Here is a 19,588-nt window from a genome sequence, read left to right as displayed (position 1 = left end):
CTTAATTCAAATGCTTCTCTCAATAAAACTACAAATTCTTAAAAAATTGGCAATCTTTACTTGAGCGCTGTTTCTCTCTTGTTTTCTATTCTAGGGTTCTTTGAAAGATAGACTCGCTTGTCTAATATTGCTTATCTTCTGATTTTATGAAATTTTTTATCCTGATTTTACAAACATATTACACAGCTTTCCTCTCAGCATAATCACATTCAACTCTCATATTGCTATGATTTCAGTGAATTTACCTCGATATTGATTCTATTTCACTCTGATTTGTTCTCTCATTATACTCTGGTTATACTCCGATTTTTCCCTGAACATGACGAATATTTTCCCTCATTTACCTGTTATAATTCTTGTCCTACTCTGATTTTTCTGTTTTTGCTCTGATACCTTTTTTTCAGATGATTTCAGCCTCCCTTCACTCTAATTTTACTTATTTGACGCTGAGTTTTCTCCGATTTTGCAAAAAAATTTGAAAAGACCTTACTTAAATTTTATTCGGATTTTACCCTGATTTTTTTTACTTATTTAAATTCACTTTTATTCAATTGTTTCTGATTTCTCTTATTTCACGCTAAATTGACTGAGATTCCAATTTGGTTATAATTAAATTTTGAACTAATTCTATTTTGACTTGATCTGAGTTTACTCTGTTTTTACTGTAATTTAGTCTACATTCAATATGACTTGGCTTTGATTTAACTCTAATTGTACTCTGATTTTAATGTGATTTTAATCTGACATTCATATAATTTCGCTCTGATTTTACTCTGACTTTTTAATACTTTTTAATCTGATTTTACACTGACTTTAATGTGCTTTATGCTCGCATTTTACACTGATTTCAATGAGTTTTTGCTGGTTTTACTTCGAATTTACTTTGATTTTGCCATAATTTTGTTCGAGTTTCACTCTGACATGATAACAATTTTTCTCTCATTTAAGTCTTATTTTACTCTGATTCTGCTTTGGCGAGCATATTCACACACTCGGCTATCGCACAGATGGCATTAGATCACAGCAAAGAATTCTGCGCACTTAAAACGCAATTATTTTCAAGAACAATTAGCAATTCCTTCCTGCGTAATAAAATTTTCAGCAACTGCTTCAAAATTTTTAATTCTATGTTGTCCAACTTGCTTATAAGAATGGTTCGACAATAGTGAATTCACACACCTTGGCTTCAGCGGAAATTTAGCACAGAAACATATGAGCAAATTTTAGAAATCAAATAATGCAAAAGAAGTCATATTAAGAATAATTAAATCATTCCGGGATAAGAAGAGTGCGCGCTTTAAAATTAGGGCTGAACCTGAATATTATATCCGCTGTTGCGTATCTTAAAAATGCAGATAATGTCAATAAAACACCTTCCAAGTGCCAAACAAGTAGCCAACTTGATGACTCATTCGGTGCCTTTTTAAGGTTTATAAGGTTTTTACCTGTTTTCATACAACACAACCAGATTTCACCTATTCAGAAATATAAACTTCGAATATTTTTGTAGTATCTGTTCGATTGGGGTACCTGAAATCTTACTATGATTTAAGACTGGACTTTTTATGCAGCCTCGTCACTCATCATACAAGTTTACACAACTTCATAAGAGGCCGAACATGATTCTTTGCTAAAATAAAAAGAGGAAAATTTTTCATTGTATTAAAGGTCATATATGATTCGTTGCTATATCACAAAGATACAAGCTCATATATGAATCTTTGTTATTACACAAGATCATATATGTATTTTATGGTGTCTTGGTTGTCATACAAAGATATATGAAATTTTCTGGCAATCATACAATATTAATTCGAAAATTGAGACACTTGAAATAATTGTATAACCTTTATTTCGGAAGAAGCAGAAAAATCTACTTGAAAGCCATACAAGGTTATATATGACAAATCATGATATTGTTTGACACATTGGATGCTCTAGAACAACAAGTGTGTTTCGCATACCTAAAGAGATCATGTTGTTGACGTTTTAAATAAAATTTGCTTACTTTTTAAGAAATGAACATTCATAGGTATGACAAGGCTTCACTAAAAACAAAGTTTTATTCATAGGCAGGGATATACTATTTCCGTTAGCGCCCTACTACTTTCCGAAACTTACTGTTGTTCAAGATCTTTGGGACCATCGCAAAATGGTATCAGAAATCACATCAGAGATGGGTCATCGATCAATGCAAAAAAAGAGAAAATAGATGCACAATTGGTGTAATTGCAATAAGATCATATATGCTTCGCTGGAAGTCCGACGAAGTTCATATTTGATTCATATGGTCTCATGTGTAGTACTGAGAAAATAGGTATGGAAAGTGTGAAATGATATATGAACCTTATATGAAGTCAAAGAAACTTCACATAATAGGTAATTTACCCCTACTACCTCCCTGCCACACACACACACACACCAAACACACACACACACACACACACACACACACACACACACAGAGAGACACACACAGACACACACACTCACATCCCAGTCAAGGTCATTTTATGAGCACAGTTGCAAAGAGCGCTATATGTAATACGCAACAATCTTAACCCTCCAAAAACCTAAAATCAGAAATTGCAAATCCTAGATAATATCATGGTGAAGCATAATATTACTGGTTTTCGCTTTAACTGACGACCAATTGACATGGACCAATTTCTCCTTCGTCTGACTAGAGTTTGTCCCGAAATAATTAGGCTACTGAGTTGTGTTTTCCTGTGAGTAAATTTAGTTTTTTTGGACGACAGTGACAATGCGTTGTCACCATTTTTAATATTGCCTGGCTTCTATACGGGATAAAAAAATGTTACGTGATCGTGGAATCAACTGACAGACAAATTTATATTACTTTTTCGATTGATTATAGTTTTGAGTAGTTTTTTTTGCACGGAAAGTTGAGTAATATTAAATTTTTAATATTTTTTCTGTATTTGAAACTTTCTCACTATATATTCCCGTTTATTATGCTTTTCGATATCGATTTTTTTGTTCCAATTATCTCATGAACTGCAAAATCCCTATTATTACAAAGAGGAGAGAATTGAGTTTTAGCTGGGGCAGTTTATTACTAACCAAAGGAGACAAAATTGTACCTCATTTTCAATTTTTGCTTTTGTCTTTTTATTTGTTACCTAGCGTGTTTGCCTGTAGGGCGTTTTCGTAGGACAACGATCTACAAGACTAATTTTTTAAAAAAGATTAGTATTTGTAATGTTTTTATCTGATTGAAATTTTTTTTGTTCTTATTTTTCTGGATCCTCGGTTTACACTAAATAACCTTTCAGTTGCGTTGTCTGTCTGTCAATGCCCTAATCTGATATGCATTTAAATGAATATCATTGACATCTAGGAATAATTGTTCTAGAGTCGCAACAGTTATTGCCATCAAGAAATTGACGAAACTTGAGTGAGGTGAAGCCGAATATTTTTCAGGGTGATGATAACCGTGTGGTTGTGTTTTTAGTCGACTCTCGTTGCATAGCTTACCAGTAAATTAACACATGAACAACCAATAATTACGAAATCTACATCGTCATTAGATTAAAATTGTGTCACACTCTTTTGTTACCACCGTTTACAATATGAACATTGGCCCCTAGTTGAGAACAAAAGTTTATCTTGCAAGAATCTTGCAAAAAAAAATATTCTTGCAAGATCTTGCACGACGGATTTATTCTTACAAGAAAAAGTTAATCTTGCAAGATCTTGCAAAAAATTAATCTTGCTAGAATCTTAAAAGAATAACTTTTTTGTTCTAAAAAAGTTCCCAGTTTGAAATTCCGAAAAAGAAAAAAAATCAACTGAAAGAGATCACATCGTTGGTACACTTTTCAATCAGAAAACGCAATTATTTTTTACTTGTGCTTTGATAAATTATGACGATTTTTGGCACATCCAGAGTTTTCTGCAAAATAAACGACCTAATAATTTTTTTCTTTTCAAAGTTTTGTTGCTAGGATAGGACTTAGGATAAGGACCTAGGACGGCTCTTTTGGCTATTTTTGTGCGATTTTTTTTGTTTGTTTAACGTTTTTTGAGCCGATTGTTTTCTTCCAAAATAAGTTAATCTTGCAAGATTTTGCAATAATCTTGCAAGAAAAAGTTAGACTTGCAAGATCTTGCAAGAATCTTGCAAAAATCTTGCAAGACGTAACATCGTCCGGCAAGAATCTTGTAAGAATCTTGCGAGATCTTGCAAGATTAACTTTTTTCCGACTCGGGGCGTTACATGATAAATCACAGCAACATGTGAATTTGAGTCAGTTTTTTATCGTTAAATAGATCTCTTCGAATTTCAGGCTTTGACTGCGGGAATTTCGTCTCTGCTCAACTTGTATCTGACGTGTTCCTTTCTGATGTCGTCTGATCTGCGGGAACTACAAAACTACCCAATTTTCCTTCTTTCCTTGACCGACTTTCTGGTGACTGGACTTGGTTATGTCTGGAGCTTTATAACTAAGCAATTTATTTTATACCATCCGTCAAACCTCTACATGTTCGTTTCTCATGCTCCGGATTTCTACAATAAACTTAGGTTAAATCTACAAGCGGGACTGCAGAACCCAATAACTGAAAATATTAACCCATTTTGGCTCAGTTGCCTGCCAAAGTTGGTTATGATTCGGTTGAACGAATACAGTTACGGTATTTGCTCTTTGCTGCTGGCTTACGAAAGATACGTCTGCGTTTGTAGAGCCACACAAAAATCAACTCTTCTAAGTTCTCAAAAACGGAAGAAAATGTACGCTGCAGCTACTTTGGTCATTTTGTTCACTACTTTGGCTGATGGTATTCAAAGCTATGTGAAACAGAAGTGGAATTGTTACTATGCTTTCAATAGCACCCCCCGTAAAGACCACCAAGTCTAAATCATAGCTATAGATGGTTGCGCAAACGTGACTGGGTATTTCATCAGTCGGGTCCAGGCATCGCCGCATTTCACGGCTACTCCGTATCTAATTCCACACATTTCTCTAGAATGAGGTGACCTGCGAGGGGGGGGGGGTGTTGGCTGGTAAAATGATATAAGAGTCTTGGGGTGATTTTTCTCGGGAGGGAGCATTGAAAATGAAGTAAGAGCTGCAATTGGCTGCAGTATGAGTATTTCTCTGAGTAAAGCCTCCTCTTACTCCATTTACCATCCTCCCCCGTCTGTAGTCTGAGATAGTTGAGAGATCTCCTGAAAAACACTTTTACTACTTGTTGCCGCGACTGTGTAAGCATTGTTTTTCGTTGGAGAGAACGGGGTAGATCGAAAATGGTTATCCTAAAACTTTCCTTTCACTGATCCTTAATAAACCAAAAGTGTACAAAATTGTCGGATCACAACTTTTTTAAGCTAAAGTTCCATGATTGCAACTTCGTCTTGAAGATTATAACTCTAATCATAATAAGAAAACTTTATGACCATAACCTTTTCATAATAGGAACGTCGAAAATGGAAATTTCTTAGAATTTTTATAAATGAAATTTTTAGTATTACAAGTTTTTTTGTCTTAAATAACTACAGCCTCATAATGACATGTCATTATGAGGCTGTAGTTATTTAAGACAAAAAAACTTGTAATACTAAAAATTTCATTTATAAAAATTCTAAGAAATTTCCATTTTCGACGTTCCTATTATGAAAAGGTTATGGTCATAAAGTTTTCTTATTATGATTAGAGTTATAATCTTCAAGACGAAGTTGCAATCATGGAACTTTAGCTTAAAAAAGTTGTGATCCGACAATTTTGTACACTTTTGGTTTTTAAGGATCCGTGAAAGGAAAGTTTTAGGATAACCATTTTCGATCTACCCCGTTCTCTCCAACGAAAAACAATGCTTACACAGTCTAAACAGAAGAAAGAATCAAACCCTTGATTATTTGTTATAAATTGGGATTTTAATATATCTGCAAAGTGCATTTTGTACTAAAACTGAATTTTAGGTTTAAGTACTGCTGAGTTATTCAAAATATTTTTTGCATGACAAGATCTGAAAAAAGTTAATTTTTGTCGCAGAATGATCTAAAATAAAGACTAAAAAATGTTTTGATATATTTTTCAGGTTGAATAGCTGTCTAAGCAAAAGTAATAAAAGCACAAATTATTTGTCAATATAGCATTGAAATTGGACAAAAAGTACGTTAATCTCTTAGATCCAAATTTTTTTCACATAATGAATTATCGTTACGATTAATCATTCAAATTTTCGAAATTTTATGTTCACAATGACTTAAATATCAACTACAGAAAGTTACACTTTTCAGCAAGCACAGCGAATTTCAAAATTAAACTCTCATACTCCACTAATACCTGGACACCATTAGTTGTTCCGACCCTCTTGAGGGGGGAGGAACTATATACTCAACTGGGTTTTTTTTTGTTCCGTGAATTTTCGCCGCTCGATATATTCATCGTAGAGAGTTGAGACTGGTATCATTAGAAAGCTCATCCAGCGTAGAATATGGAATTAATTTTTTTTTTAATTTTCGATTTCTACAGAGAGTTATCGAGGTTTAAACTTCTGAGAAAAGAAGAGTGAATTCACGTTGTTTTTATTCACATTTTCCAGAATTTTTGCCTAAATTTTCGTCAATTTTGCTAAAATTTGTTATAATTTTTAAAAATAGTGTCGTTGATTTTATTTTTGAAGACGAACAAGCATATGTTGATTGTTTTGATTTAATATTTTTGGTCAAAAAATCTGGATAAACATTTCAAAATTTAGACTTTTTCATCAAAAACAGCACGAAATAAGCTAATTTAGTCCACTTTGATTAAATTTGCCGACAGTACATCCCCAAACAACACTCAAAAAATCTTTGTAGACTTAGAGGGGGGCTATTTCTACTTCAGAGTCCGCTGAGAGTGCACTGTAGTTAAAACCTTGCCGTTTTTTTCAACTTTACTCGTTGATTATCAATAATCAGAAATTCAACTAACAAATTATCTATATCTACAACATTAGAAAAATCAGTTATTCCTAAGGGACAATAAGTATTATTAGGGCTTTTTTTGGCCATTCTAGGACTGTTACAATCCAAAAAAATCGGGTTTTAATCAGTCGGTATTTTTTTTTTTTAAAAAAGACTTTTTTTTAATAATAAAAAACAGAACATATCGAATCAAAGCTCAGGAGTGATAGGTCCAACCGATTTGCTTGTTAAGCAGCTCCAAGCTAATTCATTAAGTTTTTTAATTGAAAATTTATGGTCGTTTCTTTTTTTAAAAATAATTGACCTTTCAATAAAAATGGCTTAATTAACTTTTTCTCTACTTTTTTTCTTAATTTGTACAACTTCCGGCTTAATCTCAGCCAAAAAAAAACGACCGCTTCTTCTTTCTAATTATTTAACATTTATTCTCAGTTGCAGTTTTCAGCCTGAAATTATTGTTTTCAGGCTTTGATACCACAAGATTTCAGACTTTTTTTGTTTTGATATTTGCCAGTTTTTCACGTTTTCTAATTTTGTCACATTATCACATTTTTGACGGTTCTCATGTCACCTCATTAGCATTCAGATTAAGGCACAATTGAACATATTAAACTTCTGAAAGATATACATCATCGTTTTAACGGCCTCGACGCCTCTTTCTTGAAGAAATCAATTGAATTTTTTAATTTTGTCTCTAACTGTCATTTATACTTTGTCATTTCGGTCGTATGAAATTTCCTGTATAGTGATAGCTTTCATTGGCTTTTCATAGAAGAGTAGAAGAACCGATATTCTGATATTAGTAGATAGCTGATGGCTTTCATGACGATCAAAACAATCGTTTTCCAAAATTTATAAAAAAGAATTTTTTTCAACTTCGCAATTTTGTTCTTTTTATGTTTCTTTTTGTTACCTAATCTCGTTAGTTAACTACAGGTCAAATATAACATTATGGGTGTCAAAGGAATAAGAGGGATTGGTGTCCCAAAATCTTTTAAAGAATTTGTTATGACCTTACTGGCTTCGACACCGGTTTTTCACAAAAAAAAAAAAGAAAACTAATGTGATTTTTGTCATATTTGACGTTCTTTTTGTAGATGCAAGAAATGTTCTGGATAATTACAGGTCTCGAGGGCTTTTTTTGAATAAACGACCCTATTTAAAAAGCTCTTTTTGTTATTAATGCCTTTCATGACATTAAATGTAAATTTGTTTCGAAAAAAAAAATTACATACTTTACCACTTCGCTTTTTTGTCTGCTTGTTACCTAGTCTTACTAATGAATAGCCACGTACTAAATTATAGCTGTTTGAAGAAGGCGCAATCAAATGTATTTTGAGTGCCAAAAATTGGCTTGACGATTTTGACAGCGTTTTCTGGCAAGTTTCAATTGAAATTTTGTTTGTTCTTTGTTGTTCTTTTTAGCCGCTTTAAAAAATGAATAAGGACAGGTCCTAATGCCCTTCTATAGAAGTAGTGGAAATTGTAAATTTGTGGTAATATTAATTGATTCCTAATGGTTTTTATTACTTTGAAGTTAACTGTTTCAAAAAAATAATTTAATTTTTTTACTTTACTGTTTTTGTTCTTTCTTGTATAATTGTTACCAAACCTTTTTATGGACTGGTCGCATATGTTTTCTGGGAATTTATAAGTTATTTTTGTTTAGTTTTGGGTTTATCTGACGGTATGTTGTTTTTGTTATTAAATTTAGTTTTTAAGAGGGACATAATTTTTTTGATGTAATTAATGTTTGTTGTTGTTGTTGTTTGATTTTGCTTTTCGTCTTGACTCGCTTTAATATTGACATATTACAGCAATCTAATGCATCAACTTTTACTCCACTGAGTTATTTGCTTTGGAGGCTATCTTATCGTTGATACAGAGTTTTTTGAAAAAGACTTGGGCTTTTTTGGGAATCGCAAAAAATAATTTTTGGGTTCTTCTATCTGTTCCTCATTTGGTAGACAATTATGCCAAATTTGTGGATGGGCGGGGTCGGAACCTTATGTGCCATCGCACATTACCGAGCCGCCTTGTTGAAATAATATTTAAATATGCGGTGCGAGTTCTATCTGATTTAAACGACTTGTTTCGCAGACCACTTGAATTCAGAAAGTAAGTTAAGATTGTGAAAATAGCGGGTATTATAACTAGTAGTGAATAGCTAAGAATCAAGGTATGATCATACGTCATAATATGAGGAACAAGTTGAGGTCGTGGTATAATTTGGCACAAATTTGTTGTACACTGATATACAGCAGAGTTTCTGGATGGGTAATTATTAGTTGCTTCAAAGACGCTAAAAATAGGACTCTCTGCATGAAACGGAAATAATCAGCCTGTAATTTTGTAAGCAGGTTTCAAGTCAGTGGCTCCAAAAAACTTCAGTTACGTTGATGGTTGAATTAGCAACTATGATAGTGTCAGGAAATGCCCGGTTCTGAGATATTCTAAAAACCGAAATGCGGCAAAAAATTTTTTTTAGATGCCTGTATACTCGTACAGATAACATGATGCATAGATTCTTTGTGACATCGCCAGAAATGAACGTGCTTCTTTTTGGTGATTCGAAAAAATTGATTTCATTGTGACTAATGAACAAAAATTAATTAACTAATTACCTCTTTCTTTATAATTTCATTTGAACAATAAAGAGTTTACAAATCTATTTCATGGCATTTTAATGTGTCAGAGATTAGGATATAATTTTAGTCGATTCTTGCAAGACGATGAATATCATGCCCGGTGTTGCAGGAAAATCTTGCAAGACGATGCATCGCCTTGCAAGATCTGTAAGAATCTTGCAGGAGCTTGGGCAAGGCTTGGGCACTGGTGGGGCAAGGCATTTAAAGGATGTTTAGCAATGGACTATAAAACCAGTTAAATTAATCAAATGAACCAATTCAGGCCTTTTTTTGGTTTCAACGCAGCGCCATTGAAAATTTTGGCAGTTTTTTACTGTTTATTTTCTGAAACCTCTCAAAAATAACGTTTAAAATGTTTTAACTCCAAAGAAAAACAATGCGCATAGTGTAAGCAGAAGAGTGAATCAGACCCTTGATTTTATGGTATCAACAATTTAGGTTTTTGTGATAGATTGCGTTTTAAAATCGTTCTGCATTCTACCATCGTTTTTGATTATAAGCATTACCCGTTTTTGATTATAAGCATTACCCATTATAAGCATTACCATCGTTTTTGACCATAAGCATTACCCGAATTCTTACATTGAGTTTCCTCTGAGAAATTTTGGGTACAGTCAAAAACAGAGACGCACCGATCCCAAAACCAACTTCACACAAGTCCGCGAGAAAACATTACAGCCGAATGATGAGTCAAACACAGAATGCACTTCGTCAAGGATGATAGCCAGTTTTCCACTCAATAATGGTGACCATCACATAACAGCAGAGCAAAGAAAAAGCAATGGCGGTGAGGACTTGACAAAAACCCGAGAAGCAATTGAAGTTAACTACAAAGAGCAAAACACCGGACCAATCACCATAAGACGCGACGTTGGTACCACTTTATCAAACGACAAACCCAAATCCAATGAACACGCTAAAAGGAAACAAAAAATACACCAATCAGATGTAATTACCGAATCTGATTGCAGTTCATATCAGACATTTGACACTAATATCCGAGACCAACGGAAAACACAAAAGAAAACACAGCCACATCAGCAACAATCAAGACAAAACTTACACCCTTTCAACAGGAAACAATCATCAAATGAAATCACGCCTTCACACAGAATAAATCAACAGACAACAGACAACGACAGTAATTATCTACAATCAACAGACGATGAAAGCGACGATCATCAACAAATCGACAACATCAGACTAAGCAGTAACACAACGCATTATGAACTACAATCAAAAAGACAAGGAGGCAGAAAAAGAGAAAGAAAAATAGACAAGATCCATGATGTTAACCTCGCCTCAACAAATACCCAATTTCAGGAGACTCAAGGTCAAGGTTCTTCAAATTTTGACGTACATGTTCAAAATCAAGAACAGCAATTTCTTCAAAGCATCGATTTCTATCAGGATGCGAACAAAATCAATATAGGTAACCAATCAAATGACAGAGAATTGAGAAGAAAAGCCGTCAACAACCTAATCCCAGAAACGAACAACAATCTTGGCAACTTTAATCTAAACGCACAGGACCAAAGACTACCAAATTACATCAACAGAACTGGCCAACAACCAGACAGACAGTTTCAACATACACAGACAACAGAAAACATTTTCTTGCCACAACAAGCACAACAACAACATGTCACATCCACCATTAATCTTCCAAAAACTCAACTCAAATCCTTCAGTGGAGATCCATTGAGATGGCACGACTGGTTTAGTTTTTTCAAAGCCACAATACATGACAAGGTAACACTGACAGATGCCCAACGGATGACATACCTTCAAAACGCCCTCACAGACAGAGCCAAAGACAGCATTATTGGATACTCATACAACGGAGGGTTTTATAATGAAGCAATGCAAGAATTACAAAAACGATTCGGGAAACCACAGCATGTTACAGCAGCTTACCTTGATAAGTTGGAACACTGGCCCAGACCAACCATTAATAACCCCGAAAGTTTTGTATCTTTTGCAGCGTTTCTTAGACAATTGGTTCAAACGTTTATACTTCACAATTTCACATCCGATCTTCAATCTTCAGCTGTCCTTAAGATTGCAAAAGATAAACTTGCGCCAACAATGATAATCAGATGGAACGAATACGTCCTGAGGCAAGCTATTGTTCAACCTAATTTAATACATTTTAAGGACTGGATCGATAATTACGCAGAAGCTTGCGAAGATTTGTCAACATCACAAAGACCAACCAATCAAGAAAACAGTTTATCTAGAAGATCAAACAGACTCTTTCAACAGCAAAGTAACAAAAGATGTCCTCTATGTGGATACAGTCACAACCTAGGAAAATGCAACCAATTCCTCAATAAAGATATTAACGAAAGACAACAAACAGTAAGACAACTGAAAATTTGCCCAAATTGCCTCACCGAACACCCAAAAGGACAGTGTAACAGTCATTACCGATGTCGCATTGAAAACTGCAACGGATTTCATCACTCAACAATTCACAGAAACAACTTCAACAGTTCACAGACATTTTCACCAACGCAGCAACAGCAAAGCAACCAACAGCAACGATATCAACAACAAACACACAACCAGGTTCAAAACCATTCTGCAAACAATTATCACAACAATCGTGGTCAACAAAACAACGGACACCAAACACAGATAACCGCAAACAGATCACAGTTTCAACCACATGGATTCAACTATGGAAGAATGGCTGGTTACAATCATAACAACAACACACGTAATTCGTTTGGTCAAAACAATAACACTAACCGTTTCAATCAGAATTACAATCCCAACAACAACAATGGAAGCACCTTCAATAGAAAATATAACAATCCGAACAACTTCATGCCAAATACAAATTCACGACAACAGAACACCGGACATTCTCAAAACCAAACAGACACACAAAACCAAAGCCAAAGGCAACAGAACTTTAACAACAACAACAGCAACCCACGACCACAAAATCACACATGCAGCAACAACCAAATCAGCTCGTGGATACGACCTCAAGTTCAACTTCAAGCCATTCCGGTTATCCTTTACACTGAAGACGTATCAATAGAAACATATGCTCTTTTGGATAGCGGGAGCGACAACACACAAATAACAAACTCAATGGCAAAAGCACTCGGAATAAAAAACACAGATCACATTGCAGTACCAATTTCTTCACTTTACGGAGAACATATCATAACATCAACTGAAGTTCTTCTGGGAATTGGATCACTCAACAGCACCCGACCTCTTTTCAACCTACCGGTGTACGCCACGTCAGCATCTGACTTTCAAATGCCGAATGTACCCGTTGAGATGTTGAACTCTATCTGCGCCGACTACGATGATCTTAACAACATCACATTTCCACAAATACGAGATAACAGAATAGGAGTTTTAATCGGAGCGGATGCCTTCATAGCAACAGTACCACTTAAATTCACAACAGGACCACCCGGAACCCCATACGGAGTCTTGACGCAGCTTGGATGGACCGTTACAGGACCAATACCACAGAAATACAAGCCAACCAGTAATAAACAAGAAATCAATTACAACATCACGCTTTACAACAGAATTAAGAACCCAGAACAGGAAATAGAGAACGACATGCTTCAAATGTTTTGGACAATGGAGGGAAAAAGTTTAGTGAGCGGAAAAAAGACACTGACAGCAGATGACAGGAAAGCTCTTGAAACACTAAAAAGGACGACATGCCACAACGGTTCTCGTTATGAGATCGGACTACCTTGGAAAGATGACACTAAGCTACCGAACAACTACTTTCTTGCCAAAGCACAATTACAGTCACTTGAAAACCGACTTCAACAGGAACCAGACCTATTTTGTCGTTACAACCAAACCATCGAAGCAGACATCGAAAATGGATTTGTTGAAGAGACACAACGTCAACCCAGTTTCATGAATTCACAACTTTGGTATCTCCCACACCACCCCGTTGAACAAAAAATGAAGAGAAAAGTAAGACGGGTCACAAATGCAGCTTCAGTATACAAAGGACATTCACTTAACAAAGCTCTTTTGACCGGACCAGATCTACTATGCAGCCTTGTTGGACTTCTTCTGAGATTTCGGCAGTACAAGATTGCAGTAACCGGTGATATCGAAGCGATGTTCATGCAAGTTGCCATCAGAACAGAAGACCAAGACGCACTAAGATTTTTGTGGAACAAAGATGGAGAAGAAACAATTTTCAAGTACAAGAGACTAATATTTGGTGCAACTTGTTCCCCTTCATGTACAATCTACATACTCCACAGATGTGCGGAAGACAACAAATTAAGTAATCCCGAAGCCTACTCAGCCATAAGAAACAATTTCTACATGGATGATTACCTTCAAAGTTTCAACACAACCGAAAACGCAGTAGTCACAACAACAGAGGTAAAGGATACATTACACAAAGGTGGCTTTAAACTTACAAAGTTTTTTAGTAACGACCCAAACACAGTCATGAAAATAACTGGAGAAAATGAGGACACAGCGATAGAGCAACGCATTTTAGGACAATTGTGGAATGCCAGGGAAGATTTTTTCATCTTCAAAAGACCAGACTTAAAACTGGATGTCAAAAGCATGCAACAACGTCAATTGCTCTCACTCGCCGCATCATTGTTCGATCCCCTTGGAATCATCACGCCGTTTTCCATTAGAGTACGATGCATTCTTCAATCAATAGTGAAACAAGGTAACATTTGGAACAATCAGATTCCAAGAGAGTTGCAACACGACTTACAGCAATGGGTCGACGAATATGAGCAGATGCCAGAGATTTCTATTAGCAGATGTCTGATCCCCAACCCAGATGCTAAGCATGAACTTCACATATTTTGCGATGCATCAAGTACAGCAATAGCAACGACAATATACATCAGATCAACAAGCGCAGAAGAATTAACAACTCAATATGTTGTTAGCAAAGCAAGAGTTGCCCCCATTAAAACAACAACCATCCCGAAGTTAGAACTAGAAGCAGCAGCTATGGGAGCAGAACTTGCTTCTTTTGTTCGAAGCGAAATGACAGCACAGTTTGACAAAATTCAGTTCTGGACTGACAGTATGGCCACATTAGGTTGGATTAAATCAACAAAACACCAAAAAGTTTTTGTAGCAAATAGAATTGCAAAAATTTTAGCGAACTCTAAGTCAGAACAATGGAATTTTGTACCTGGTAAAATCAACCCTGCAGATCACGGAACAAGAGGACTTTCTTTAACAGACTTGAAAGAAAAATGGCTGTCAGCGCCAAAATTTCTCCTAGAAAATCCCGTTCCAAATTTCCAAAAAGACCAGCAATTTACAGCGATAAACGTTTTACGTACAGAAACTTCAAACACAGTTATTGACACTAATGATTTCTCTAGTTGGAATAAACTTATGCGGCGGACCGAAACAGTAATGAAAGCAGTCAATATCTTTCGAAAACGACCAATCACAAACAGTTATGAAGACGCACGACACCATCTATTGAGACAATCACAGCATAAAACTTTTTCTGAAAGCATAAGAAACCTTGAACGGGAAAATGAACTAGACAAAAAGGACAAGTTATTACAGTTCACTCCCTTCCCGGACAAAGATGGTTTAATACGAGCAAGAGGCAGACTAAAGCACGCTAAAATACCCTACAGCCAGAAACATCCAATTATTCTTGACAGTAAGGATAATATTACCAAATTAATAATTGAGCAAGCCCACAACGACTGTAGACATCTTGGAACAGAGTTTGTCCGAGCACACCTGCAACAAGATTTCATCATTATAGGTCTTAGACGATTTTTGAAACAACTAAGTAAAACATGCTTCATTTGCCGACGATGGAGAGCACAAAATATCATGGCCGACCTACCCAGTTTCCGATTCGCAGAAGCAGGAAAACAATATCCTTTTCTAAATGTTGGGTTAGATTTTTTCGGACCCTTTTTCATTGAGCACACAAATCGCAAATTGGAAAAACAATACGTATGTCTTTTCACCTGTCTTGTAACTAGAGCTGTGCATCTGGAGGTTTGTCAGACATTGGACACAGATAGTTGTCTACTAGCCATTAGAAGGTTTGTTTCGCGACGAGGATATCCCGAGTTAATCATCTCTGACAATGGATCGAACTTCACGTCAGCGAAAAAAATGTTGGATCTGAGCAAACTCAATGTGGACAACGACTACATCAAGTCCCAGCTACAGCAGCAAAATATTACATGGAAACTGAATCCACCTCTAGCCCCTCACTTCGGCGGGATATGGGAAAGGCTAATTCAGTCCGCCAAACGCACTTTGCTCATTATTTTAGGCAGCCAACAATTGAAAGCCGAAGTTTTTCAGACAATTGTAGCCGAGACTGAAGGACTTCTCAACTCAAGACCAATTACATATGTCTCCTCAGACACAAACGATGAAGAAGCACTAACTCCTAATCATTTGTTATTAAGACGCCCTTACAGCCCTTTAGCACCGTTGACATCAACCAGCCGAACATTTAGTAAAAAGGAGTTCTCTTACACACAAACATTACTGGATCATTTTTGGAGACGTTTGCAAAAAGAGTACACATCAGATCTTATCAGCCGACCAAAGTGGAAAACAGAATCAGAACAATTGAAAGAAGGCGATTTAGTCTGGCTCTTGCATGAGTTCACTCCGAGAGGTATTTGGCCAATGGGTCGAATTGCGAATTGCCATAATGGATTGGACGGACGAGCACGATCCTTCGAAATCAAGACATCAACTGGAGTGCTGAACAGACCAGCAGTCAAATTAGCTAAAGTTTTACACAATACTTGAAACCATTAAACTTTAAATTTCAAACGACGTATTGGTTTTAAATTTCCATAATCATTGTGTCCAAAGTCAGCGTATCAAATATTCAATTCACACAAGCTCAAACAATCGAGCTCAAACAATCATGAAGAAGTAACAACGCTGTGAAAATACAAAACGAAAAGAGAATTTTAACTTCCCCAAGTCCTTAACTTCCCTAAAACTACGCGAAATCCAGCTTAAAGTGTTTCTTTGCCCTCACCGACAACAGTCATCATCAAGTTTTCGTTATATTTTGCCCTTATTTGTCAGTTCGACAAAAGCTAACGTCTCGGGAATCCAACCCACATAATTTTGTCAACAGCCTTCAGATCGACGGAGTATACGCCTTCACATCAACAGAGTTTACAGGATATACTGCCGACGATCTTCGATTAAACTTCAACTTTCACAGCCCCCATGAAGCCTAATAACTACTTTCACATATCCTTGTCATTCAACAACACAATATTCCAACCACCACGCATCAAGTTAAAACGTCGATGCAAACGTATGATCACCAATTTTCACCTACATATAGCCGGTGTATATGTGTCGCCCCGGAGGAGTGTACAACAAATTTTCACATACGCACACACAGAAAGCAAAAAATGCCCTCAATTATGACAACAGAGCATCTTAACAGCTTCGACATTACAAAACAATGTTGAAATTACATATCAGCAAAAGAATCATGTAAACTTGATTGTCGAAATCTTAAGTTGTAAAATACAACAAGAGTATTCAGTTTTACCCTCATGCACGCGGCCCGGAGTGTTCAAGCACAAGCTTGATTTCCTTAATTTGTTTTGATTGATTGATGACTTCTGATTTGTTTTGATTTGTAAAATTTGCGGGTTTTATGTTTTACCCACGTGTGCAACCTAGCAATTCATTGTAATCTGGAAATCTCTTGTTAATAAGTAGTAAACACACTGAATTTGTAACGCTGAATTTGGCACGGATTTTTTGTATCCTGGTGAAACACGGAGTTTCGCGTTGGGTTCTCAAGAATGCTTCAAAGACACAAAATATCATGCCAGGGTTCAAATTTGTCAGTAGCCTTGAAGACAGTGACTCGAAACAAAAAAATTTGGCTAAGTTGATGGTAGGATTAGCAACTATGATAATGACAAGAAATGCCCCGTTCAGAGATATTCTAAAACCCGAATCGGAAAAGCTGCAAAAATTGACACAGTTTTATGATGACTGTATACTCGTTTCGATGCCATGGTGCCTAGATTGTTTGGGACAAAGCCAGAAGTCAACTTGTTTCCTTTTGGTGATTCGATAAAATTGATTTCATTGTGATTAAGGAACACAAGTTAATTAACTAATTCCCTCTTTCTTCATATTCTGAATTCAACAGAGAGAGTTTACAAATTGATTCAAACATTAGCATGTAATAAATTAAGATATAGCGTTTGCAAATTCAGTAACAGGCCAGAATGTCAACCACAGCCGTTAAGATGAAAAAATGATTGATCTGAAACGGTCAATTTCGTAAAATTACCGGTCAAAACTATCATTTTTTAGGTTCAAAACCGCCTAAGAAGCACGTTTCAAGTATCGATCAGAGTCTTTCTTACATCTCGAAACCGGTCACAGGCGATCATAGCGGTCAGACTAATCTAAGGGCAGTAAACGCTGTCCCCTAAAATTCCCCCTCAAAAAAAGGCCTTAGTAAGTTTTTGGGACAGAATCTGTAAATTTAGTCTTGGCTCTATAGATATGTTCTCTTCTATTGGCATCTTTTCGAGCTTGCTGCTGACAACATTCTATTCTCTATTACCGGCCGTACTTTGTATATACTTCTACTGCAAATGTGCCCTGGTTTTGTTGAAACGCAGCAAGAAAATTGGGCGCAATTTGAATCTAATAATCTGCTTTGCTGCAATATGCACTGTGTGGACAATATGCCTAATTACAAAAATTGTCCGGAGAGCTTACATGTGGTATCTAACACAAACATCCACACAATTGATCGACATATTCGGGCGGTCGTTCGTTAGCAGTTATGGTCGAGGAGAGATAGTGATTCTTTTGGGTTCATTCACGTCAATAGTAGACCCTCTCCTTATCCTGATATGTCAGAAAGATTATAGGAAGCCTATAACAAAAGTTGGAGAAAAATTCAAAACAATGCTGGAAAAAAAAGGCAGCGAAAAAATAATTGTCCGACATTACTTCTAATTGTGAGCCAGAGCCCCCACCAAATAAGATGGACCATTTGGCCCATTTTACCTCTCTAATTGACGCATATTAATACATGGGAAAAGGGCCTCATAGTGATGGATGGGGCAACAGTGAAATGATTAGGCTATCTAAGATTATGCTAACTTGGTTTATCATATAAAACAACATGGTGCGTTATAGTACTTTTGTCTCAAATTTCCACGAATAACTCAGATTGAGGTCCTCCTTCAAAAAGACTTATGAAAATACCCATCAAGACCACTTTTGCATACGAAAATATCCATTCGGACCATTTTGAAAATAACCATGCAGACCAAAATCACCTATAATCCAGATTTTTACTCGTTCGAATTTTCGGTGCGTTCATGTGCTCTTTCAAAATCCTCGCGAAAAGACCCTTCCAGACCAAAATTTGATATGATCCAGACTCTGGCTTGTTCAAGCTATGTAAAGAATCATGCAGACAAAAAACAGTTGTTGGTCCAGACTTTGCTTCGTTCATGCTGCAGATTTTGGATCCTCTGTAGGGCACACTTTGGCTCGACCGTAAGTACTTGGTGCGTTTAAGTTCTAGTTCAAAAAATTGCTGGCCTGTGTATGTTTGAACGCACCGTACCCCCTGTGTGCGTTCAAATATGGTCTTCGTCATAAATGAGAAATGAAAACCTCGACCTGGGTAGAGCAATATTAATCGAAGTCAACTGACAGGGGTGCTGGTTCGTGATGCTTTGAGATATCCTACTGCAAATAATTGTAGTTTTAAAAGTAAAAAATACACAATCTTTGGAAACAATTGTTTCACGAAGAATAAATGTCATTTAGAGGTAGTAAAACCATATCATAACATAAAAATACATCATATCAAAAAACCCAAGTTTGGTTAGTTTAATTAGTGAAAAAAAGTGAAATTTATTTAATTTATGAAATTATAAGTCATAGGCCTTTTAAGGAGTAATACAATTTATAGTGCTGTATTATTGTACATTTTACTTTAGTGAACGGCATATTAGTA

At 36.0% G+C, this 19,588-nt stretch overlaps 1 protein-coding gene across 1 annotated transcript; it reads left to right on the top strand.

Annotated features, from left to right (window-relative positions):
- Positions 1 to 10,296: 10,296 nt before the first annotated feature.
- Positions 10,297 to 16,365, top strand: LOC142351733 (uncharacterized). The gene is made up of 3 exons (XM_075403878.1): positions 10,297 to 12,301; positions 12,728 to 14,656; positions 15,614 to 16,365. Exons 1-3 carry the CDS (start codon positions 10,297 to 10,299, stop codon positions 16,363 to 16,365), a joined length of 4,686 nt encoding a protein of 1,561 aa, XP_075259993.1.
- The last annotated feature ends 3,223 nt before the right edge of the window (positions 16,366 to 19,588 follow it).

This window comes from Convolutriloba macropyga, chromosome 13, assembly GCF_964194025.1.
Source record: "Convolutriloba macropyga chromosome 13, txConMacr16.3, whole genome shotgun sequence".
Taxonomy (NCBI): Eukaryota; Metazoa; Xenacoelomorpha; order Acoela; family Convolutidae; genus Convolutriloba; species Convolutriloba macropyga.
The sequence above is the reverse complement of the archived record's forward strand: the minus strand, read 5'-3'. Positions and strand labels throughout refer to the sequence as shown.

What these genes read in the sequence shown, in the direction of transcription:
- LOC142351733 (XM_075403878.1), top strand. Translation starts at nt 10,297, where the DNA reads ATGATAGCCAGTTTTCCACTCAATAATGGTGACCATCACATAACAGCA. An exon ending in CAATCATAACAACAACACAC is followed by an intron (nt 12,302 to 12,727) that starts GTAATTCGTTTG and finishes ATCACATTGCAG; the next exon opens with TACCAATTTCTTCACTTTAC. An exon ending in TGACAGTATGGCCACATTAG is followed by an intron (nt 14,657 to 15,613) that starts GTTGGATTAAAT and finishes CATTGGACACAG; the next exon opens with ATAGTTGTCTACTAGCCATT.